General features: G+C 42.6%; 1 protein-coding gene across 1 annotated transcript; it reads left to right on the top strand.

The window, feature by feature from the left end:
* Nucleotides 1-1,384: 1,384 nt before the first annotated feature.
* LOC138964400 (histidine ammonia-lyase-like) lies at nt 1,385-24,185 on the top strand. Its single transcript, XM_070336342.1, has 22 exons — nt 1,385-2,599; nt 3,448-3,514; nt 5,122-5,152; nt 5,647-5,721; nt 6,119-6,191; nt 7,314-7,380; nt 8,730-8,767; nt 9,796-9,921; nt 10,445-10,584; nt 11,111-11,158; nt 11,509-11,560; nt 12,050-12,145; nt 13,973-14,068; nt 14,748-14,806; nt 15,213-15,293; nt 15,860-15,925; nt 16,689-16,767; nt 17,553-17,639; nt 18,039-18,173; nt 21,027-21,135; nt 23,273-23,342; nt 23,591-24,185. The coding sequence occupies exons 1-22, from the start codon at nt 2,368-2,370 to the stop codon at nt 23,798-23,800; spliced, it is 2,037 nt and encodes a 678-aa protein (XP_070192443.1). The 5' UTR covers nt 1,385-2,367; the 3' UTR covers nt 23,801-24,185.
* The last annotated feature ends 1,083 nt before the right edge of the window (nt 24,186-25,268 follow it).

Below are 25,268 nucleotides of genomic sequence, written 5' to 3'. Positions count from 1 at the left end.
CCCATTACACGAGAAAATTACTCCCCACGACAGGTGAGTTCCGAGTAAACTCCATTTCGTACAAAAATGTTACTCCTCTGACGAATAAATAACGAATAAATTACTTCACCTTAACACGAGCATTTTAACTTCCCACGCCAGGTGTACGAAATGTTTACTCCCTTGTCCCCTGTTAGTCTTGGTGGTGGAAGGGGTAGAGGGAGGGTAGCGCGACATTCGTTTGCGCGAAATCACATATTGGCATTATCCCTTCGCCCGCATCCCATTTTCGAGTACGAGATTTTTACTGGAAGTAAAAAACAAGTCGCGTAAGGCGAAAATACAACATTTAGTCAAGTAGCTGTCGAACTCACAGAATGAAACTGAACGCAATGCAACGCAGCAAGACCGTATACTCGTAGCATCGTCAGTCCACCGCTCATGGCAAAGGCAGTGAAATTGACAAGAAGAGCGGGGTAGTAGTTGCGCTGAGAAGGATAGCACGCTTTTCTGTACCTCTCTTCGTTTTAACTTTCTGAGCGTGTTTTCAATCCCAACATATCATATCTATATGTTTTTGGAATCAGGAACCGACAAGGAATAAGATGAAAGTGTTTTTAAATTGATTTCGAAAATTTAATTTTGATCATAATTTTTATATTTTTAATTTTCAGAGCTTGTTTTTAATCCAAATATAACATATTTATATGTTTTTGGAATCAGAAAATGATGGAGAATAAGATGAACGTAAATTTGGATCGTTTTATAAAACAAATTTTTTTTACAATTTTCAGATTTTTAATGACCAAAGTCATTAATTAATTTTTAAGCCACCAAGCTGAAATGCAATACCAAAGTCCGGGCTTCGTCGGAGATTACTTGACCAAAATTTCAACCAATTTGGTTGAAAAATGAGAGCGTGACAGTGCCGCCTCAACTTTCACGAAAAGCCGGATATGACGTCATCAAAGACATTTATCAAAATAATGAAAAAAACGTCTGAGGATATCATACCCAGAAACTCTCATGTCAAATTTCATAAAGATCGGTCCAGTAGTTTAGTCTGAATCGCTCTACACACACACACACAGACAGACAGACAGACAGACAGACACACACACACACACACACACACCACGACCCTCGTCTCGATTCCCTCCTCTATGTTAAAACATTTAGTCAAAACTTGACTAAATGTAAAAATGGGGAGTAAAAATTTCGTGGAGGGAGTAATTTTTTCGTGCCTTGGGGAGTTCTTTTCTCGTACGAAATGTTTACTCCGGAGTAAATTTTTCGTGGAGTAAAAATTTCGTGTTACACCGGTCTTAAAAGGAGAGCTCCACTGTAGTCCAACAGGTTCAGTCTTACGTGAGGCAACAAACAGTGAAATGTCGCGCAATTCAGTCCTTTATCTGTGATCTGTGAACCAATCTTCACTATCAGTTGCTGGAAGCAGCTGGTGTGTTTTTCAGAAAGTCATTGACGTTGTTCGTGCTTATTTGGACGATTCAAACGCGCTTGTTCTTATTTCCGTTTCTTTCATACTCATAGCTGAACTACGAGAATCTGCGCGAAGAGAACGCTGGACGCGCACTTACCTCACCACTTGTTTTCACTTGAGGCGCTGATAACAAAAAAGAAGAAGAGAAAAAAAAACGGAAGAAAAGGGAAGAAAAAGAGAGAAAGAAAAAAAACCGTCTGTGTGGATTGGAGGTAATCTGCAGATCATCCTTACAGGCAACTTTTGGAGAAGTTCTTTGATGGTTGTTTTGTGAATGCGGCGATTTAGAGCTTGGGCTTAATTATTGCTTGCTTGAAGTATTGCAAAGTCACAACTGTCCTGACAGTTTTTCTTGAAAGTTGCACAAGAAAGACACAAGAAAGAAAGAAATCAAAAGGAAGAAGCAGAACCTAAGTATTCAAAGGCAAAAGAGACAGAGAGATACAGAGACGAAAAGGAAAAGCAAAGAAAAAGTACGGCGGAAAAAAACTGTTTCACAAAGAAGTCGAGAACCCTAAAAACGAAACAATACAAACGAGTAGCGAAAAACGAAACACTACTTCATTATCTCATATCTCTACCCCAAAATTGACTTCTTCAGCATCGTCGATCATCACCAGAAGCTTCTAAACCTTCCGCACTGATCACAAACAAACAAACAAAAACACAAAAAAAGAAAAGAAGAACCAAGAGAAAAAGAAGGATAAAGAAGAAGGAGAAGAAGAAAAAAGTGCAAAGAAAATCCCAAAAAAAAGAACAAGAAACAAACAATAAACAAAACAAAAGAGAGAGAGAGAAAAGGCCAAGAAGTACAAACAACAAGAAGAAAACGAAGTAGAAGAAAGCAACTTAATCGCTCAACAAAACTCATCACCACCACCAGAATCATGAAGCTCTCAGTGCGAGTCCGAGGAGACTGGTTCGCCGTGCCATGCAAAGGCAACGAGAAGCTGACATGGCTGGGAGAAGAGTCGCTCCGGAGGTACTACCGCAGCAAGGGCAGCGCCGGCCACGCCACCGAGAAGGTGTACGAGGTGCGCAAGGCCAAGGGAGGCGCCATCTTGGATCCTGCTGACGCCATCAAGGACGTGCTGGATGACGATGATTTCGTCTCTGTGGGTAAGTGAAGATGATGATGATTTTGTCACTGTTTATAAAAGAAAAAACGATGATTTATGTGTAAGAATTCATTTTCATTTTCATAACTGTAGTGTCCCATCGCTGGGAAATTACGAAGATTTCGCCACTCTGTGTAAGAGAAGACGACGATGATTTTATGTTAGAGAAGATGGCGATGATTTCGCCACACTGTGTAAGAGAAGATGGCGATGATTTTATGTTAGAGAAGATGGCGATGATTTCGCCACACTGTGTAAGAGAAGATGGCGATAATTTTATGTTTGAGAAGATGGCGATGATTTCGCCACACTGTGTAAGAGAAGATGGCGATGATTTTATGTTAGAGAAGATGGCGATGATTTCGCCACTCTGTGTAAGAGAAGACGACGATGATTTTATGTTAGAGAAGATGGCGATGATTTCGCCACTGCGGGTAAGTGAAGATGGCGATGATTTTGTGTAAGAGAAGATTTCGACGATGTGGGTAAGAGAAGACCTTTTCCCCCAGTCATTTTGGGAAAGTGAAAATGACTGCTTTCGTCACGGTGGGTAAGTGAAGATGGCGAGGATGTTGTGTAAGAGAAGATTTCGACGATGTGGGTAAGAGAAGACCTTTTCCCCCAGTCATTTTGGGAAAGTGAAAATGACTGCTTTCGTCACGGTGGGTAAGACTGAGAAGATGACGATATCTTCGTCACTCTGGGTAAGAGATGACGATGCGTTTGTCGTGCGTGCGTGAATGCGCGCGTGCGTGTGTGTATGTGTGTGAGTTTTAAGCGCTTCTTGTTTCCCAGAAGTCCTGATTGTAAATGAACAAAGGACTGGACAGTGTGTGTTTTGTGTTGCAGTGTTGGCGAGCGACATGTCTAGTCCTGTGACAGCCCCAGCTGAAATTGTTTACGTGGAGGAGAAAATGTATCCTTGCTTTACTTTACACACTGGTTATTAGATCAACTTAAAGTCCCATTGACACAGAAGAGCATGCTAAATAGACGATGAGGAGTTGTGTCCCTTCAAAGTGATGCAAGCTCAAATATATAGAACTCACTGAGAATAAACAGTGGACACAGCCCTTGGTGTCACAATAAATAATGATATCCCATCTGCATGTGTTGGAAGAAGAAAAGACATCACTTCGAGCGGATTCGGCATAAACGGCTGTCAAAAACACGAAGATCGTACTCTTTTGTCTTCTGAAGCGTCCAGGTTATATAAGCTTTCCCGTCCACCACCTCCCCTTGAGTTGAAGTTAGTCACACTAGATGAAGTTTTATTCCCCCCTCTGCTTCTTTACCTCTGTAAACTTGTAGGGGTAGTTATTTTTCGATAATGACCCAGCAACCAAACAAATAACGACCCAGCAACAGCCTGAATCCTCGATAGTGCAATGGGTTGAGAAGTTGTTCTGTTTCGGTACTACTTTTTGCGACTGAAAAGTTCCGAACGCTCTAACGTACGAAGCATACATCTCTGGAGCAAACAATACAAACATACCGCATTTAAATTAACAACTACAGGCCTGAACACATGAATCTTCATATAAAATCCATGAGTTCGGTTGTTTTCTGAATCTAGATTTGCCGTGTTCAAACGTTCATCACAAGCAATTTACCGCAAGGCAAGTAACTCATACTTTGTCTCGCGACAAGAGTAGGTCCCCTTCTTTTCACTCAGTTTCTTCGACAACAGACTGCAATCCGACGGTCAATTTTCAACAATATTTCATTTAATAAACAGATCACACGCAACCAAATGCACACATCTCATCAATTCAAACAACATAAAGCGGTTTCATACACTATTTTCCCCAGAAAACTGAACTTCATACAGTTTTTAACGTTGGAACACGGGTGCAAAAGTTCGTCTGCTAGTCCCATTTGACGAAAGAACATTATCCTAAGCGATACCAAAACATATACAGAACACACAATATCTGCCTTTGCCGCCACAGCAGAATAACAGCATATCTGTGTACTTGATTTTAGTCCAAAATAGGAAAACTGACAAGAAGTGTTAACAGAATGGAATGATTTGCACGGAACTATAGAACCGCGCATTAATCGATCGCCTGCGCAGGTTGACTGGTTGAGTGAATAGGATTCGATCAAACTTTCGCAAAAAGCCTCCTCTTTTCTTTGAATAACTGAAGAAAGGAGGAATAAAGAGGTTACACACCTCGTCTCAGTGATTATAAAAAATAATGGTCTCAGTTCGCGGTCATGAAAAAGCTCGCTAAAGCTCGCATTTTTCATGATCCGCTAACTTCGACCATTATTTTTAATAATCACTGAGACTCGGCGTGTAACCTCTACGTATTCAATGATGAAAAGTCGTTATCACTGTGTCTCCATCGGTTATTCCCGATGAGTTATATATATATAGCTCATCTTGCTTCTCCTTCAGGGAATACAACTCTTTCAATGTCCAAATAGAACCCCCGACAGAGATATTTCCTGGACTTGGTCTATTCGTTGTGCAACAGAGCTAAGAAAAGGCGCATTCAGTTTCCTTAACACACTCAGTCCGGCGTCAAGTGTCAAGACACCCACTGATGTGAGTTTGTGTTGGTTGATAAGTTAGTGAGTTAGTTATTCTTTCAGTCAGTCAGTCGGTCGGTCAGTCGTTCAATCAGTTGGTTAGTGGATGGGTGTGGTGGTTGGAGGTAAAGGTGGATGGTTAGTTAAATACTATGTGTCAGCTCTTTTTTTCTTCCTTTCAATCTTTCTTTGTCATTGAAACTGAGGAAAGAAATGGATAGCCATATTATAATAATAATGAGAATATTTATATGGCACAAATCCTAATATACTTCTAAGCGCCTCAAAAATACATACACAAATAGATTAATAACTATAGGTATAAATATAGGTGAAAGAGCCACTACAAACCAATAACCAACGAACCAGTTTCTGTCATCTTTGAAACGTAGTTATCAATGGTACTATTGAAAAATTGATTTAATCAGTCTCAATTCGCTTTTTCTTGCTGCCTACAAGTAGTTCGACTTAAATCAACAATTGTATGACAAAGGACTCTTTTGTTGTCAGTTCATCTCTGTGGATGGCAACTCCTTGTCCCCGGACGACTTGATGCATCTTGGCAAAGGCTATTACAAGATCAAGGTACGTGCATGTATTATTACCTCTCTACTTTTCACAGGACTTAGCTTTTTACCTGTGTGGGCTGGTACGTGCGTGTAGGTGCCTTGAGTTGTTCTTGCAGAGACGTATGTATTATGTTTAGGTGGGAGGGGCTGGGGAATCGGATGGTGTGTGTGTGGGCGTGGGAGGGGTAGGGGTGAACGTGTGTGTGTGTGTGTGTGTGTGTGTGTGTGTGTGTGTGTGTGTGTGTGTGTGTTTCTATCCCTCGTCTGTCCGTCCTTTTGCTATGCATACCCTTTTCCGAATCTTTTATGGGACATATGAGCTTACATTTTTTTTTAAACGGTGACGTTGTACTATTGACCAAGCGCGTCATTTGCTGCTGCGGTTGTTGATGACAATGCTGTTGTCGTTGCAGCTAACGGTGGAGGCAGAACAGAAGGTGCAGAAAGCCAGAGACCTCGTGGATGAGATTCTGGACAGTAACAAAGGTTAGTCAATGAATGCGACCATTCTTTAACACCAGTATACTGTAGCCAGCACTGAGGTTCACGAAGCGAAACTGGGTGCCATCCAACTGGGTGGGAACAAGCCACGGGGTCTGATTGGTTGAAATCACAACACATCTCAATTTCAACCAATCAGGCCTTGTGGCTGTGTACCACCCGTCTGGGTGGCACCAATTTTGCCTCGTGAGCCCAGGATGTTTGAACATCTTCGTTGGCTGTCTCAGCGGAATTTAAAGGCCCATGCAGTCCTTCCCATGTAAACTATTCGGCTCACCTTTGGTCAGGACTTTGCGCTGAGTAAGGCCATTCCTCAACGTGGACCCATGCCATAAATCAATATCCCGACTGGTTCCTGTGCAGAGCGGAAATTGTTTGATGAATGGAATTGGAAAATTGACACCAGTGTCCTTCAAGAAGTGACTTCGTCACACACACAAATTATTCCCTCTCTGCACACGAAACAGTTAGACTTTTGATTTGGGGTATATACCCAGTCATCATCATCCCCATCATCATCTTCATCTTCATCTTCATCATCATCTTCTTCATCTTCTTCATCATCATCATCATCATCATCATCATCACCTTCATCATCATCATCTTCTTCATCATCACCCCCCGCGGGTTAGGGGGAAGAATTTACCCGATGCTCCCCAGCATGTCGTAAGAGGCGACTAACGGATTCTGTTTCTCTTTTTACCCTTGTTAAGTGTTTCTTGTATGGAATATAGTCAATTTTTGTCAAGATTTTAGTCAAGCAGTATGTAAGAAATGTTAAGTCCTTTGTACTGGAAACTTGCATTCTCCCAGTAAGGTAATACATTGTACTACGTTGCAAGCCCCTGGAGCAAATTTTTGATTAGTGCTTTTGTGAACAAGAAACAATTGACAAGTGGCTCTATCCCATCTCCCCCCTTTCCCCGTCGCGATATAACCTTCGTGGTTGAAAACGACGTTAAACACCAAATAAAGAAAGAAATCATCAACATCATCATCATCTTCATCATCATCATCATCTTCTTCATCATCACCATCATCTTTATCATCATCATCCCCATCATCATTGTCGTCGTCGTCGTCATTTCTGTTATTTTATTGTTGCAGTTGTCTACGGAATTACTACTGGATTTGGAAAGTTTGCGAGAACAACAATTCCCAAGCACAAGCTTGTGTAAGTTGGTGTAAGAATGTTACAGCTCTGTACGTTCCAGTGTAAGTTGGTGTAAGAATGTTACAGCTCTGTACGTTCCAGTGTAAGTTGGTGTAAGAATGTTACAGCACTGTACGTTCCAGTGTAAGTTGGTGTAAGAATGTTACAGCTCTGTACGTTCCAGTGTAAGTTGGTGTAAAAATGTTACAGCTCTGTACGTTCCGGTGTAAGTTGGTGTAAGAATGTTACAGCACTGTACGTTCCAGTGTAAGTTGGTGTAAGAATGTTACAGCACTGTACGTTCCAGTGTAAGTTGGTGTAAGAATGTTACAGCTCTGTACGTTCCAGTGTAAGTTGGTGTAAGAATGTTACAGCTCTGTACGTTCCAGTGTAAGTTGGTGTAAGAATGTTACAGCTCTGTACGTTCCAGTGTAAGTTGGTGTAAGAATGTTACAGCTCTGTACGTTCCAGTGTAAGTCGGTGTAAGAATGTTACAGCTCTGTACGTTCCAGTGTAAGTTGGTGTAAGAATGTTACAGCACTGTACGTTCCAGTGTAAGTTGGTGTAAGAATGTTACAGCTCTGTACGTTCCAGTGTAAGTTGGTGTAAAAATGTTACAGCTCTGTACGTTCCGGTGTAAGTTGGTGTAAGAATGTTACAGCACTGTACGTTCCAGTGTAAGTTGGTGTAAGAATGTTACAGCACTGTACGTTCCAGTGTAAGTTGGTGTAAGAATGTTACAGCTCTGTACGTTCCAGTGTAAGTTGGTGTAAGAATGTTACAGCTCTGTACGTTCCAGTGTAAGTTGGTGTAAGAATGTTACAGCTCTGTACGTTCCAGTGTAACCGAGTACAGTACAGTATGTTTGCTGCTTTTGTTTTGCTTCTAGTGTTTGTTCTCCTTTTCTTTTACTAAATACCATCTGACAGGGATGTTGGTAGGATTTGTTGACTACAGCAACGTTTGCTGAAATGACAAGAACAAGTTTCGATAGGTTGCGGACTTTTTCGGCAGTCCTTGGCGTTGTCTTTTCCCCGCCGTCAACAATTCGACTATTCTTCGGCGATTTGAAATAAATGTTGGCGTTTCGCCTACAGCCCGCAACGCCTTACAATTTCCCTGCCATCACACGAGTTCAAGATCCCTTACTTATTACGGATTTTGTTTTTGCTTTGTGTGTGTGAAAATATGATTTGTAATAAGTTTCAGTTCTACAGTATTTACGGACAATGGCCGACTGTCTTTCTCAGTCTGTCTGTCTGTCTGTCTGTCTGGCTGACTGGCTGTCTCTCTGTCTGTCTGTACTTCTATCGTTTGTTTTCTTTCTTTCTTAAGACTAACTAACATGCCTTTGCTATTGTCTTTTTCAGCGAGCTGCAGGAAAACCTCATTCGCTCACACGCGGCGGGTAGGTACTAGCAGGCAAATAACGAACACAGAACACTAGTGTGGCTTTCCGACATTTTGTAATGTGTTCAATTAGTCTGTCTACGGACAATACAATACAAGACAAGACAAGACAAGACAAGACAAGACAAGACAAGACAAGGTAAGACAAGACAATAATTCTTTATCATCTCAAAATGAGAAATTTAATCAAATATACTCAACATTATTTTTTTTTAATCTGTGATTTTCGAGAGAAAATGCAAGAAACGTCTTTGGTCAACAGGACTTTACTGAGGGCATTTAAAATAGAAAGCATGCACTCTGTCGGTTTGTGAGCGTGGGTTTGGTGGCGGGGACGTAGCTCAGTTGGTAGCGCGCTGGCTTTGTAGCCAGTTGGTCGCTATCAGCATGGGTTCGATCCCCACGTTCGGGGAGAGATTTATTTCTCGGAGTCAACTTTGTGCAGACTCTCTTCGGTGTCCGAACACCCCCCCCCCCCCCCCCCCCGTGTGCACACATGCGCACGAAAAAGATCCCACGTTCACAGCGAAAGTCTTAGGGCTTGGAAAACACGAAGACACGCATGCATCATCTCTCGTCTCTGATTATCATGATCGTATTTCGATACTTTGACGAGACAAACCCAATGCTGGTGTGTCGAAGAAGACAGCCACAGAGGGCTTGTTCGAATCAAAGTATCACACCATATCTTCAGCGTACTACCAATACCTGTCCCAATATAGACCAGTTGGTCTAAGAGGACGTTAAACCCTAATAGTCAGTGGGAAAGGGCTTTACTCGGCTTTCGTTTTCTGACCTAACTGTAAAACGCATGCATGACAGTAACTTGAAACTCTCATCTCATAAAGTTCACAATGGTAACTGGAAGGAAAAGATTTAGTGATAGTAAAAAATTAATAGAAACATCTTAACCTAATCGAGAACAAGCAAAGATGTAAACAAATGGGAATGAATATTTATTATCGGAATATTTACCTTCAAAGTCCGGTTTATAGCATTGTCGTCTGCTAATTTTTCCCTGTGCAGGCGTGGGACCGGGATTGAACCCTGAAAGGACCCGAATGTTGTTGGCTTTACGTATCAACGTCCTTGCCAAAGGTTACAGCGGCATCTCAGTGGAGACACTGAACCAATACATGGACGCTTTGAATGGTTCGTTGACAAAATAATTGTATTTCTTTGTTTATTCATTGTTTTATCTATGGTAAGTTGACTTCATCTCACACTTACTTAATGATATATGATACCGATACATGCAAAGACTGGTGGTGACCTACGATAAATGTACTGATTTGTTGAAGTCACCGAGACAAATTTAATTATTTCACGAAATTCTTTGTCACTTCCTCGGGAGACCTGCACAAGAAGTGATATAATGTTTACGTGACGCCATTATTCGTATTATGACGTCTTCTCGAAGTTTTCTTCTCTTTGGACGTGAGATAATTCACTTTGAAAGAAAAAGCTATGTAAGAACAGAGGTCTTGGTTAGCGAACGAGAAGTAGAAAAAAAAAGACAGACGTCTTGGTTTATTTATTGGTGTCGTTTCTCGTCAACCCCCCCCCCCCCCCCCCCCCCCCCAAAAAAAAAAAAATCATTATACTTTAAAATGGAAAACAGATCGACGGGCGTTTTGGACTTGTTCGATGAGCTACCCGTTTTCATTGTTTTCAGCTTCGTGCCTACCCTGGGTACCCGAGAAAGGCACGGTGGGTGCGAGCGGCGATCTGGCCCCCATGGCCCACCTGGCGCTGGGGATGATTGGAGAGGGCAAGATGTGGAGTCCCAAGAGCGGCTGGGCTGAAGCCAAATATGTAAGCTGAGTAGACGAGATTGAGGAGTGAGGGGAGGGGTGAGCAGGAGTGAGGGGAGGGGTGAGCAGGAGTGGGGGAGGATTGGTGGTTGGGTGTGTTTTGGGCGGGGTGGTTGGGTGTGTTTTGGGCGGGGTGGTTGGGGGAAGGAGTTTGTGTGTGTGTGTGTGTGTGTGTGTGAGTGTGTGTGTGTGTGTGAGTGTGTGTGTGTGTGTGTGTGTGAGAGTGTGTGTGTGTGTGTGTGTGTGTGTGTGAGAGTGTGTGTGTCCGTGCGTGCGTGTGTGCGGGCATATGTGCGTGCGTGCGTGTGTGCATGCATGTGTGTTCAATTCCTACATGGTCATTTCTATTCCTGATAACACATATCCAAAATATGCATTACTGACTTTATAATTATCTCGGTTGTGCATGACCGCAGAAAAGTGATTAATGCGTTTCTGTACAAGCTTTCCCCACAATACATTGAACCACTTTTTACGGGACTGAAAACCTACCTGCATTTTGAACGCAACTGTTGTGTTTCTTTCAGGTGTTGGAGTCGCACAACCTGAAGCCCATCCAGCTGAAACCCAAAGAGGTTTGTCGTTCCTTTCATCTCCCTTACGTTTCATGTGTTAACTTGTTATTGTCCTACAAATGTACTATTGATGAAAGCGAATTAGAATGTAAGCCTCTTAGATAGCACTTTTGTGAGTGCTTTTTTTTCAAACTGGTCAATTTTTAGTGGAGGTAAGTTTTGTTGGTATTCTGGAGGGGGAGGAGGAGGAGGAGAAGGGGGAGGAGGAGATTAATTCTTTCTTTTGTTATTGAAGACTGGTTTCGTCTGTTTTCTAGCGACAGCGAAAGGAGAATATGTGCTTCGATAATTGCGATAACTTTCGTATTATGTATAGACCCTCCTGAACATGATTACAATGTGTGTTCCAGGGCCTGGCTCTGATCAATGGTACCCAGCTCATCACCTCGCTCGGCGTGGAAGGTACGACTACTTTGTTAACATAGGCATACACTAGTAATGATTATGATAATGATAATAGGGATATTTCTATGGAGCAGACCCTACTACAGTTCCAAGCACCTCACAATACTGAAAAAATACGATACAAAATACACGCACAATAAACAATTGTGCACACAAGGCAAATTGAAATATACCAATTAACAATGATTACTCTGGAGATGGTGAATAAAACTGTTGATACACGAAAAGGACTCTGCCTTTTAATTCATTTTCACGCACACTGCGGCGCTTGACGTACAACTATTCTGTACTCACCAGAAAAAAAGCAACATGAACAATGATGAACACGGACTAGTTTCGACCTTTGTCTTCATCAACAACAACAACAACAACAACAACAACAACAACAACAACAACAACAACAATTAAAAAAAAGGGTGGAAATAAATTTAGTTATCTTGTTATTTTGAAATAAATGTTTTAGTCCCTTGTTCTGTTGTGTTCAAGCTATGGAGAGGAGCGAGATGATCGCCAGACAGGCGGACGTGGTGGCGGCCTTCACCTTGGAGGTTCTCAAGGGAACATCACGTGCCTTTGACAGCAGTGAGTGGCTGTAATGAAAGAGACACTACAGTGCAACCTCTGTTTTTGAACTTTTCATTTTAAGTCTCCCTCTACATTAAGATGTGATTTTGTCAGACTGTCTCTTCATAGTGTTGATAACATTTACCTCCACTTCAGGACAGTCCAAATCTCTGTACCGTAAAATCCCTAGCAAACGCCCACCCCCCACTTTTGGCCAAAAGTTGTGCAGAGGGGTCACTACCTAGGAAACGCCCACCCCTTTTTTGTTTTTGTTTAAATTTGTTTTAAGACATTCGGCCTCCTTTATCTACGATTTGTGCACACTGTTCGATGATTCGCCGGTTTTTTCTTCTTATTTTTTTCTATCACAGAACGTTGATCTTTATTTGTGTAAACAAACGGTGTGTTTATTTTTCATTAAAATTGCATAAATCACATGTTGGATCACTTTTTATATTTAGTCAAGTTTTGACTAAATATTTTAACATCGAGGGGGAATCGAAACGAGGGTCGTGGTGGTGTGTGTGCGTGTGTGTGTGTGTGTGTGTGTGTAGAGCGATTCAGACTAAACTACTGGACCGATCTTTATGAAATTTGACATGAGAGTTACTGGGTATGAAATCCCCGAACGTTTTTTTCATTTTTTTGATAAATGTCTTTGATGACGTCATATCCGGCTTTTCGTGAAAGTTGAGGCGGCACTGTCACGCCCTCATTTTTCAACCAAATTGATTGAAATTTTGGTCAAGTAATCTTCGACGAAGCCCGGACTTCGGTATTGCATTTCAGCTTGGTGGCTTAAAAATTAATTAATGACTTTGGTCATTAAAAATCTGAAAATTGTAAAAAAAAAATAGAAATTTATAAAACGATCCAAATTTACGTTTATCTTATTCTCCATCATTTGCTGATTCCAAAAACATATCAATATGTTATATTCGGATTAAAAACAAGCTCTGAAAATTAAATATATAAAAATTATTATCAAAATTAAATTGTCGAAATCAATTTAAAAACACTTTCATCTTATTCCTTGTCGGTTCCTGATTCCAAAAACATATAGATATGATATGTTTGGATTAAAAACACGCTCAGAAAGTTAAAACAAAGAGAGGTACAGAAACGCGTGCTATCCTTCTTAGCGCAACTACTACCCCGCTCTTCTTGTCAATTTCACTGCCTTTGCCATGAGCGGTGGACTGACGATGCTACGAGTATACGGTCTTGCTGAAAAATGGCATTGCGTTCAGTTTCATTCTGTGAGTTCGACAGCTACTTGACTAAATATTGTATTTTCGCCTTACGCGACTTGTTATTTCTTGTGAAAATGTGATGACACTTTATCTTGCAAAGGGGTGTATACCTAGCAAACGCCCACCCCTTACTTGTACCCGAAATCTGTGCAGAGGGGGGGAGGGCGTTTGCTAGGGATTTTACGGTATATCTGACTTCATCATAGTGTCCCTGTCATTAAAGACAGCTGCAAATTGATGGATACTTTAAATAAGATTCCAGGGTTGTGTTCTTTTGTATCAGGTATCAATACGTTACGAAGCAATAGCATTAAACGGTAACAAAGATGATCATTCTTTGTCGTGATGTAAAAAAATAAAAGAATAAAAATAAAAAAGAGATGCAATTGTTATACATGTGTGTAGTATGTTGTAAGGCAACTAATAGGCGTATTGTTAGGCAAGTGAAATTAGTACACAACAATTCACGACAACTGTGCCTTCAGACTTGTTAGGTAGGCAAGTTGCTAAACCAATTTCTTTAACACATTATTTGTCTTCATCTTCCTACTATGCAAAATTATACAAATGTTGTCATGACACGTGACTGCAGAGATCCAATCAGTGCGACCCCACAAGGGCCAAATCAAGGTGGCGCGCCGTCTCCGTGCTTTACTGCACTCCGACACGTACCCTTCTGAAGTGGCGGGTGGGTCAGACACTTTTCATTGCTTCATTGTATTGTTAAGGCACACAAACAATTGTCCTTTTACCATTATTGTCTTGTTGTAACTTGCTGCTGCTGTTGTTGTTATTGGTGGTGGTGGTGGTGGTGGTGGTCGTAGTTGTGATCCCAGAAAGCAAAACATCTTCTTCTTCTGCGTTCGTGGGCTGAAACTCACACGTACACTACGTGTTTTTTGCACGAGTGGAATTTTACGTGTATGACCGTTTTTACCCCGCCATTTAGGCAGCCATACGCCGCTTTCGGGGGAAAGCAAAACATCGAACACGACTCCCCTTAACTTGACCCTCTCAAGATGTCTGTGTGTGTAAATATCCCTACAGTAGAATTTTAACCTGAATATACTTTTTATTTCTTAGTTTGTGAGTCAATCTTTGACCCTTTGTCGTGAGTTCTCTGGTTTTTCTTGAGAGAAAGCAAACTATCGAGTATGAGTCCAATTGGTTAGCTGGCTCCTGATCAAAGATGCCCGCATGTTTTAATTAGTAGCCTATCTATTTCAGTTAAAAAAAATTTAACCTGCCTACGTTAATTTTGAATCCCTCTTTGACACCAAGTCATGGGGTAATTCTATTCATACATATTCTGATTTTGTATATATATATATATATATATTATATATCCTGTGCTTTTTCTCTTCCAGAGAGTCATCGGTTTTGCGACAGAGTACAGGACGCCTACACCCTCAGGTGCTGCCCTCAGGTAGCCTGCCCGCTTTCTCTTTCCTACCCATCTTTGTTTGTTGGTTTGAACAAAGTTTTATTCATGTTTTACATGTTCATGAAATTTACATTGTCATAAAATGAAAACAACAACAACCCTACGGCTTATGGTGATTTTATTTTGTTGTTGTCAGTTATACGTACTGTATGTCCAGTCATCCTCACTGACCTTCATTGGTTGTATCACGTAATGGAAGGTTTTGTCACGTCAAACAAACAACAAATGTTGTCACATAATTATGCTGCACAAGTAAGAATGAGTCAGGATGCAATAATCCAACTTACTAAGAGATGTGTAAATCCTTTTGTTGTATTCGCATGGACAACAATAATTTAAAGTTGTTTTAAGTACATGTACATAGATTGCTATGGTGTGTTGTTCACAGGTGCACGGTATCGTGAATGATACGATTGAATTTGTGAGAGGCATACTGACCACAGAGATGAACAGTGCCACGGATAACCCTGTATCCTTTGAGTCGACATTTTTCTGTTTTCTTCTTCTTCTTCGTTCATGGGCTGAAACTCCCACGTACACTCGTGTTTTTAGCACGAGTTGGTTTTTGCGTGGATGACCGTTTTTACCCCACCATTGAGACAGCCGTACACCGCTTTAGGGGGAGTTTTTCTGTCTGTCTGTGTTCTGTTTTTCTCTAGTTCTATCCATAACATTAATATAGATTTGTGGAAGTGTATATATCCTTGTATGTGTGTGTGTGTGTGTGTGTGTGTGTGTGTGTGTGCGTGCGTGTGTGCGTGCGAGCGTGTGTGCGTGCGTGCATGCGTGCAATGATGCGTGCGTGCGTGCGTGAGATCTGACAACTTGATACATGTACATTTTTTTTTTACAAAAATTGTGCTTTTATTGGGATCGAGTCGAGCTTCTTTGGAGCAGACAAAACGTCACGTCCCCAGAATTTCTTAACTTCATCGCCGAAGGATTGTTCAAATCAATCGAAACAAATGAACAGTTCAGAGAGAAAACTAAACCGTTCTAGTGATTAGAATTATTACTTCCTTAACGAGCGAACAGATGGTGTTTGCTGAAATGGGGGAGATCCTTTCAGGAGGCAACTTTCACGGTGAATATCCTGCCAAGGTGTGTGTCATTTTATTACGGTAGTTTCCACGGTGAATATCCTGCCAAGGTGTGTGTCATTTTATTACGGTAACTTCCACGGTGAATATCCTGCCAAGGTGTGTGTCATTTTATTACGGTAACTTCCACGGTGAATATCCTGCCAAGGTTTGTTTCACCTTATTACGGTAACTTCCACGGTGAATATCCTGCCAAGGTTTGTTTCACCTTATTACGGTAACTTCCACGGTGAATATCCTGCCAAGGTTTGTTTCACTTTATTACGGCATCAGCTGGGTGTAGCCTCATCAGTCAACTCCGGACCCATCAGACCAGACATCCAAGCACATCATAAGTCTGCGGTCATCTTCGAAAACCAAGGACGAACATAATCATCATCGGGTGTAGTCTCTGTTCTGAGAACGCGCACACAGACTGGCTGAAGACAAACAGACAGACAGAGAGGCAGACGAACTGACGGATGGACAAGCAGACGAACAGGCAGACAAATACACACATGCACACGCACAGACGCACGTACACATCCACACCAACACCCCCCCACACACACACACACACACACACACCTACACACACACACAAACACACGCACAGTAGATCCACATGCACACGGGCATTTAGACATTCAAAAAATAAGTAAAACATCTGTGTTGTATAGTTTCTCCAATCTCACAATTTTGATGGCTATCACCCGCTAGAGCTAGATAACTAGAGCTACAAAATGAAAAGCGACATACCTCTATGCAACGTAATCTGTTTTCAGTGCCTGGACTACCTGTCCATCGGTGTGCATGAGCTGGCCAACATGAGTGAACGTCGCATTGAGAGACTGGTCAACCCCGGTCAGTCTTCTGTTGTTGTTGTTGTTGTTGTTGTTGTTGTTGTTGACGTTGTTGTCGACGTTGTTGTCGACGTTGTTGTTATTGTTGTTGTTGTGTTTGACATTATGCCTTGTTTTGGGCGTCCGCCTCAGTTCGTCTGCCCGGTTGATAATTCCTATTTGAATGTGTAGGCTTATAGCTTCCAAACTGTGTAAGGTTTTGCGACCAAACTTGCTTCACGGAAGCATTGTCATATCAGGTACCCTATGCCACCTTCGTACAACCAAGGTCAAGATAATTGGAAGGGCTTGAACGTTGCTGACCTTAGCTTATCTCTTTTTCTCTCGATGCGTCCAGCCCTTTGCCCATGATCCCGACCAACTCGAGTTCCACTTTGCCAGTCCTAAACCACCTGGCATCCGTTTTTGATCAGTACTTGTATACTTTGTCCAGGAACATCACATAAAACCACTGTGCATAAGACCAAAACATACGTGCACAGAGAGAGAGATTTATTGATCTAAATACATAGGTATAGACGTTTAAGGCACAGCCTATAGTCTTACACCTGTCCTTACAGGAGAGGGAAAAAGATGGGGGGTGAGAGAGACAGACAGACGGATGGACAGACAGAGCGAGCAAAATCGATGTTATTTATAGCCTCCTATTAATTCGGCGAAGTTGACTTGCTGCACGAAGCTTTGGCACTGAATTTTCGGTGTAAAAAAAGGCTTCGTGGAGTCTTCACGAAGTCGACTTCAGGATTAATTAAGGACGGCCTTTATCTGATGTATGCCTTTCTTCAGCGCTGAGTGAGCTGCCCGCGTTCCTGACTCCCGAAGGGGGACTGAACTCTGGGTTCATGATCGCTCACTGCACTGCGGCTGCTCTGGGTAAGAGGACAGTATCATCTTCATCAATAATTTGTCCCTTTTTCTTAACATTCACTCTTTTGTCAAGTCACGAGAGAGACTTCCTAACTTCGATCATTCCACAATCACGGAGTCTAATTCCTGCGGTCACAATTACGTTGGAAAACAAAGTACTGTGCCGCCTATCAAATAGTATGTATGAGTATTAAAGCCATATTTTTTCAATTATTGATTCAAGACATCTAATAATAGTCTTATTCTTTTTCTTCTGCGTTCATGGGCTGAAACTCTCACGGACACTTTTTTGTGTGTGCACGAGTTGGATTGTACGTATATGACCGTTTTTACCCCGCCATTTAGGCAGCCATACGCCGCTTTCTGGGGAAAATAATAACAGTCTGATGATTTGTGTGGTGACAGTGTCAGAAAACAAAGTGCTGTGTCACCCTGCCTCTGTGGACTCTCAGACCACCAGTGCCGGCGTGGAGGACCATGTGTCGATGGGGGGCTTTGCCGCAAGGAAGTGTCTGCGGGTTGTCGAGCACGTGGAGCAAGGTAAGACACACTGACACACATAGATAGACACATACAGGTATGTACACACATGTACATGGACGGACAGATACCCATACGCAGAACGCGAACACACACACTAACACGTGCGCGCACGCACAAGCACACACACAAACGCACACACACACACATACACACACACACGCGCGCGTGCCAGGGGTGAGAGAAGGGGTGACACAACTGACAATCGTTACTCCACACACACAAACACACACATACACACACACACACACACACACACACACACACACACACACACACACACACACACACACACACACACACACACACACACACACTGTGACACACACACACACAGCCTGAGGCATTTGCCTTTGTTCTCCAGTCACCGCGAGCAGGTTAGTGAGGAAAAGGGATGGGGATGGGTGCACGTGGGAACAATATTACCATCTACTCTTATTTTCATCTTTTTACAATAAGTCAAGTTTTGATTTTACATTTAGTCAAGTTTTCACAAAATGTTTTAACATAGATTGGGAATTGAGACGAGGGTCGCGGTGTAGGTGTGTGTGTGTGTGTGTGTGTGTGTGTGTGTGTGTGTGTGTCAGTGTGTATGTGTGTTTGTGTGTGTGTGTGTGTGTGTGTGTGTGTGTGTGTGTGTGTGTGTGTGTGTGTGTGTGTGTGTGTGTGTGTGTGTGTGTGTGTGATGTGTGTGTGTGTGTGTGTGTGTGTTGGTGTTTACAAATCTCAAAAATGGAATTGAAATTAAAAATGTTCGTAATCGATCCGAAAATGATTTCATCTTATTTCGTATTATTTCCTGATTCAACAAAACCATATAGATATGCCATGTTTGGATTAAAAACAACCTCAGAAAGTTAAAACAAGTCGCGTAAGGCGAAATTACTACATTTAGTCAAGCTGTGGAACTCACAGAATGAAACTGAACGCACTGCATTTTTTTTTACAATGACCGTAGTCCGCCGCTTGTGCAAAACGGAGTGAAACTGACGAGCCTGTTTAGCGCGGTAGTGGTTTCGCTGTGCTGCATAGCACGCTTTTCTGTACCTCTCTTCGTTTTAACTTTCTGAGCGTGTTTTTAATCCAAACATATCATATCTATATGTTTTTGGAATCAGGAACCGACAAGGAATAAGATGAAATTGTTTTTAAATCGATTTCGGAAATTTAATTTTGATCATAATTTTTATATTTTTAATTTTCAGAGCTTGTTTTTAATCCAAATATAACATATGTATATGTTTTTGGAATCAGAAAATGACGAAGAATAAGATGAAATTGTTTTTGGATCGTTTAATACAAAAATAATTTTAATTACAAGTTTCCGATTTTTAATGACCAAACTCACTCATTAGTTTTTAAGCCACCAAGCTGAAATGCAATACCAAACCCCGGCCTTCGTCGAAGATTGCTTTGCCAAAATTTCAATCAATTTAATTGAAAAATGAGGGTGTGACAGTGCCGCCTCAACTTTTACAAAAAGCCGGATATGACGTCATCAAAAGTATTTATCGAAAAAAAGAAAAAAACGTCCGGGGATATGATTCCCAGGAACTCTCATGTCAAATTTCATAAAGATCGGTCCAGTAGTTTGGTCTGAATCGCTCTACACACACACACGCACAGACAGACAGACAGACAGACAGACAGACAGACAGACAGACACACACACACACACACACACACACACACACACACACACACACACACACACACACACACACACACACACACACACACACACACCACGACCCTCGTCTCGATTCCCCCTCTATGTTAAAACATTTAGTCAAAACTTGACTAAATGTTAACAAGTCGCGTAAGGCGAAATTACTACATTTAGTCAAGCTGTGGAACTCACAGAATGAAACTGAACGCACTTGTGCAAAACGGAGTGAAACTGACGAGCCTGTTCAGCGCGGTAGTGGTTTCGCTGTGCTGCATAGCACGCTTTTCTGTACCTCTCTTCGTTTTAACTTTCTGAGCGTGTTTTTAATCCAAACATATCATATCTATATGTTTTTGGAATCAGGAACCGACAAGGAATAAGATGAAATTGTTTTTAAATCGATTTCGGAAATTTAATTTTGATCATAATTTTTATATTTTTAATTTTCAGAGCTTGTTTTTAATCCAAATATAACATATTTATATGTTTTTGGAATCAGAAAATGATGAAGAATAAGATGAACGTAAATTTGGATCGTTTTATAAAAAAACCCATTTTATTTACAATTTTCAGATTTTTAATGACCAAAGTCATTAATTAGTTTTTAAGCCACCAAGCTGAAATGCAATACCGAAGTCCGGCCTTTGCCGAAGATTGCGTTACAAAAATTTCAATCAATTTGATTGAAAAATGAGGGTGTGACAGTGCCGCCTCAACTTTTACAAAAAGCCGGATATGACGTCATCAAAAGTATTTATCGAAAAAATGAAAAAAATTTCCGGGGATATGATTCCCAGGAACTCTCATGTCAAATTTCATAAAGATCGGTCCAGTAGTTTGGTCTGAATCGCTCTACACACACACACACGCACAGACAGACAGACACACACACACACACACACACACATACACCAAGACCCTCGTCTCGATTCCCCCTCTATGTTAAAACATTTAGTCAAAACTAAATGTAAAAAGAGCTACTACGCTATACTGGCTTGTCACTTCAAGCGATCAGCGAGCCGCGAGTAATCGGCAAGTTTCATTCTGTGAGTTTGGCAGATTGACTAAAGGTGTTAAATTCGCTTCACGCGACTTGTGCTTCTGTTTTTTGGTTAAAGTTTTTATATTATGTTACGTAATGTTATTTTATTTTTTCCATTTCAATCGACTTATTTCCATTGCAGTGCTGGCCATAGAGCTGATGGCGGCGTGCCAGGCCATGGACTTCCTCAGACCGCTCAAGACCACCACCCCTCTGGAGGAGGTCTACAGGCTCGTCCGTACCGTCGTCAAGTTAGTTCCTGTCAGCACGTACACACAGACACACAGACACACACAGACACACACACACACACACACACACGCATACACACACACACACACACACACACACATTAGGATTAAGGTTCAGCGGATTCTTCAGACTCGTCAAATTCCCTAGAAACTCCCCCAAAACGTGGCGGCCAATTGAATAGTACCCCTTTAACCCAGTGTAAAGTAATCACAGAGGTTTGTTTGTTTGTTTGTTTAACGCCCAGCCGACCACGAAGGGCCATATCAGGGCGGTGCTGCTTTGACATATAACGTGCGCCACACACAAGCCAGAAGTCGCAGCACAGGCTTCATGTCTCACCCAGTCACATTATTCTGACACCGGACCAACCAGTCCTAGCACTAACCCCATAATGCCAGACGCCAGGCGGAGCAGCCACTAGATTGCCAATTTTAAAGTCTTAGGTATGACCCGGCCGGGGTTCGAACCCACGACCTCCCGATCACGGGGCGGACGCCTTACCACTAGGCCACCGTGCCGGTAATCACAGAGGTAGCTGTTGAAAGCTTACTATACACTCTTCAACAAAAGTTAAGGATCTGTTGAAAAAACGGATCTAATTATAAAAAATTGCCAAAAAATTAAACATCGACATAATAATTAAAAGATTAATGTGTTTGAATTAACAAATGAACAATGAGTCTTGACCTAGAATTTTGTTTGGCAGGCAGAGTTATTTCCCTTTGTGGAACTTCTCAAAAGCTTCTGCATTTCGGAAGAAAAAGGGTGTTTTTTATAGCCCCATGAAATTTGCGGAACGCATGCCAGGGCAAAAGGTTGTGATGCACGTGCTACAACAGGGTCCTGGCTATGAACATCGCTCACCAGCTTGTGTTTAAAGGTTGACACGCTAACACAATTATGCACAGTAGCAACATGCCCCCACGAAGAAAACTGAGCGATTTGGATAGAGGAAGGGCAATAGGATGGCTACAAGACGGTGTTGCTGCCAGGCAAGTGGCCCAGAGGCTTGCAGTGGCTCCCTCTGTCATCATCAGACTAAAACAGAGATTCCACGCAACTGGAAGAGTGCAGGAGCGACAACGATCTGGTCGGCCCAGAGTCACCACACAAAGAGAGGATCGCTTCATTCAGAGGCAGGCCATGCAACAAAGAATGGCTACGGCAAACAACATTAGGCAACGCCTACAAGCTACCACCAACACTGTTGTTAGTGGTCAGACGATCCGAAACCGCTTACACAACTGCTAATCACCGAGCAGCTCGCCGAGCCTGGTGCACTCAACATGTGAGGTGGCAACGTCAGCAGTGGGCTCAGGTGTTGTTTACAGATGAATCCCGCTTTTGCTTGGAACCTGCTGATGGTCGCATCCGAGTGTGGAGGCGTCGCGGAGAGCGCTTCGCAGAAGGCGCTGTTCTGGAATGACAGCGTTTTGGCGGAGGCTCTGTGATGGTCTGGGGAGGGATCAGCACACGTCTAAGGACACCTCTGTACCATGTGGTGGGCAACTTGACCGGTGTCCGCTACCAGAATGAGATCCTGCAACCCCTGGTCGTTCCAGCCCTCCAAGCGATCGGCCCTCGTGCGATTCTTCAGGATGACAACGCACCTCCCCATCGCTCTGCAGCTGTAAACACCTTCATCCAGCAGGCCAGGGTCAACAGGATGCTGTGGCCAGCCAACAGCCCGGACCTGAACCCCATAGAGCACATGTGGGACGAGCTTTGTCGTCGGGTACAGCAACATCACCCTCCTCCTGCCAATCTGGGTCAACTGCTGCAATGGCTCCAGCAGGAGTGGAATGGAGTTCCCAGAGCATTCATATGCAACCTGATCCACTCCATGCGCCAACGATGTGTTGAATGCCTGGCACACAACGGAGGGCACACGCGTTATTGACACTGATTCACATTGTTGTGAATTCCATTTTCGAGGGTTGTCCCGTTTGACACACTCTAGCTAAATTGTCGCTGCCGCGTTCGATCTTTGCTTTGTTTGTCATTACTCCTTGGTTGTTCAATTATATAATTTTTAAAAAATGAAAGAATTCGGTCTTGTCTGTTTTGTGTGGCGTGCTTGTAAAAAAAATGATCCTTAACTTTTTTTGAAGAGTGTACATATTGTGTTTCCTGCAGGACCTGGAGCAAGGATCGCTTCATGTCGCCTGACATCGAAAGTTGCACCAAGCTTCTGCAGGAAGGGCAGGTATGTGAAGTTCATAAACACGCACACACACACACTCGCATACACACACACGCACGCACACACGCACGCACGCACACACACACATACACACACGAACGCACGCACACACACACACAGCCACACACACAGCACACACATACCCACACCACAGAATCGGGTTTAATTCATTTAGTCAAATTGTGTTTTCACTTCAAATCAAAAAAGGTTTTTGTATAGACTCTGCCTTTCGCGCTTACATTGTTTTTCAGATCTGGCATAAAGTGAGGCCTATGATAGACCATTATCATTCAGTGCAATCCGTAGAGACTCGCGTGTTCTCCCCCACCGCCACGTCTCGCCAGGACAACACCACCACCCCCACTCCCACCCCCGCCAACGGCAACGGCAACGACCTCCCTCCCGCCCCCAAGAGGCGTCGTCTGGGCAAAAGAACCTCTTCCGTCAGCAAGAAGGACTAGGAGAGATCTGACAGCGGAAAAAGCCCCACCCCCTTTAAACACGTCAATCAAGGATATGCTGGGCGTGGTTTAAGGAGCAGTCCTTTCCCATGAACAATTCCTCTCACCGAAGCAAATCTGGCCAGTCTTTGGCATGGGATAAGACCTTCCCTCCACGTGAACACATACCAAAAAGCAACAGCCCAGGTGCTCTCTGTGCAAATTCAGTCATTCATTTCGGACGCCAGTGGAAATGTGTGTAATTGTTTCATTAAATAAGTGCTCCCTCTCCGCAGGATGTTGATTTTTGTTGTTTTTTCTTTATTTGGTGTTTAACGTCGTTTTCAACCACGAAGGTTATATCGCGACGGGGAAAGGGGGAGATGTGATAGAGCCACTTGTTAATTGTTTCTTGTTCACAAAAGCACTAATCAAAAAATTGCTCCAGGGGCTTGCAACGTAGTACAATATATGACCTTACTGGGAGAATGCAAGTTTCCAGTACAAAGGACTTACCATTTCTTACATACTGCTTGACTAAAATCTTTACAAACATTGACTATATTCTATACAACAAGAAACACTTAACAAGGGTAAAAGGAGAAACAGAATCCGTCAGTCGCCTCTTACGACATGCTGGGGAGCATCGGGTAAATTCTTTCTCGTCCCAACCAACATGGGACTCCCCCTAACCCGCGGGGGGTGATTTTTGTTGTGTATGTGTGCTAGTGGTGAGATGTACTTATCCCATGTAAAAGCCTAGCCAGATCCCTCCGCGGGTTAGGGGGAAGAATTTACCCGATGCTCCCCAGCATGTCATAAGAGGCGACTAACGGATTCTGTTTCTCCTTGTACCCTTGTTAAGTGTTTCTTGTATAGAATATAGTCAATTTTTGTAAAGATTTTAGTCAAGCAGTATGTAAGAAATGTTAAGTCCTTTATACTGGAAACTTGCATTCTCCCAGTAAGGTCATATATTGTACTACGTTGTAAGTCCCTGGAGCAAATTTTTGATGAGTGCTTTTGTGAACAAGAAACAATTGACAAGTGGCTCTATCCTATCTCCCCCCTTTCCCCCCGTCGCGATATAACCTTGAATCGTTGAAAACGACGTTAAACATCAAATAAAGAAAGAAAGACCTAGCCAGACCTAAGATGGTGAGCCGAACCGTTTTCACGAAAAGGAATGTGCCTTGCCGAAAGCTCGGAGGAGAGTCACTGGCTGCAAGAAGTGTGGCAAAAAATGGGTGCGGGTGTGTAGATTGTGGATCGGGAGATTTGACAATAAAAAGAAGCCCGTCCACCACCAAGATGAAAGTGATTTATATTAGGAGGCGGGCTACACCTATATATCTGAGGATATCTGATTGCTCCCAGGGAGCGTTCAGATAAAGACTGGTAACAATCACTGGATGAGGGGCAAAATTATGATGCGAAGGGCGAAACAAATATCAAATAAGAGAGGAAGCCCCGCCCAAACTGCATTCAA

Source organism: Littorina saxatilis, linkage group LG4 (assembly GCF_037325665.1).
Source record: "Littorina saxatilis isolate snail1 linkage group LG4, US_GU_Lsax_2.0, whole genome shotgun sequence".
NCBI lineage: Eukaryota > Metazoa > Mollusca > Gastropoda > Littorinimorpha > Littorinidae > Littorina > Littorina saxatilis.
Note: the sequence above shows the minus strand (reverse complement) of the source record. Positions and strands in the feature narration are given on the sequence as shown.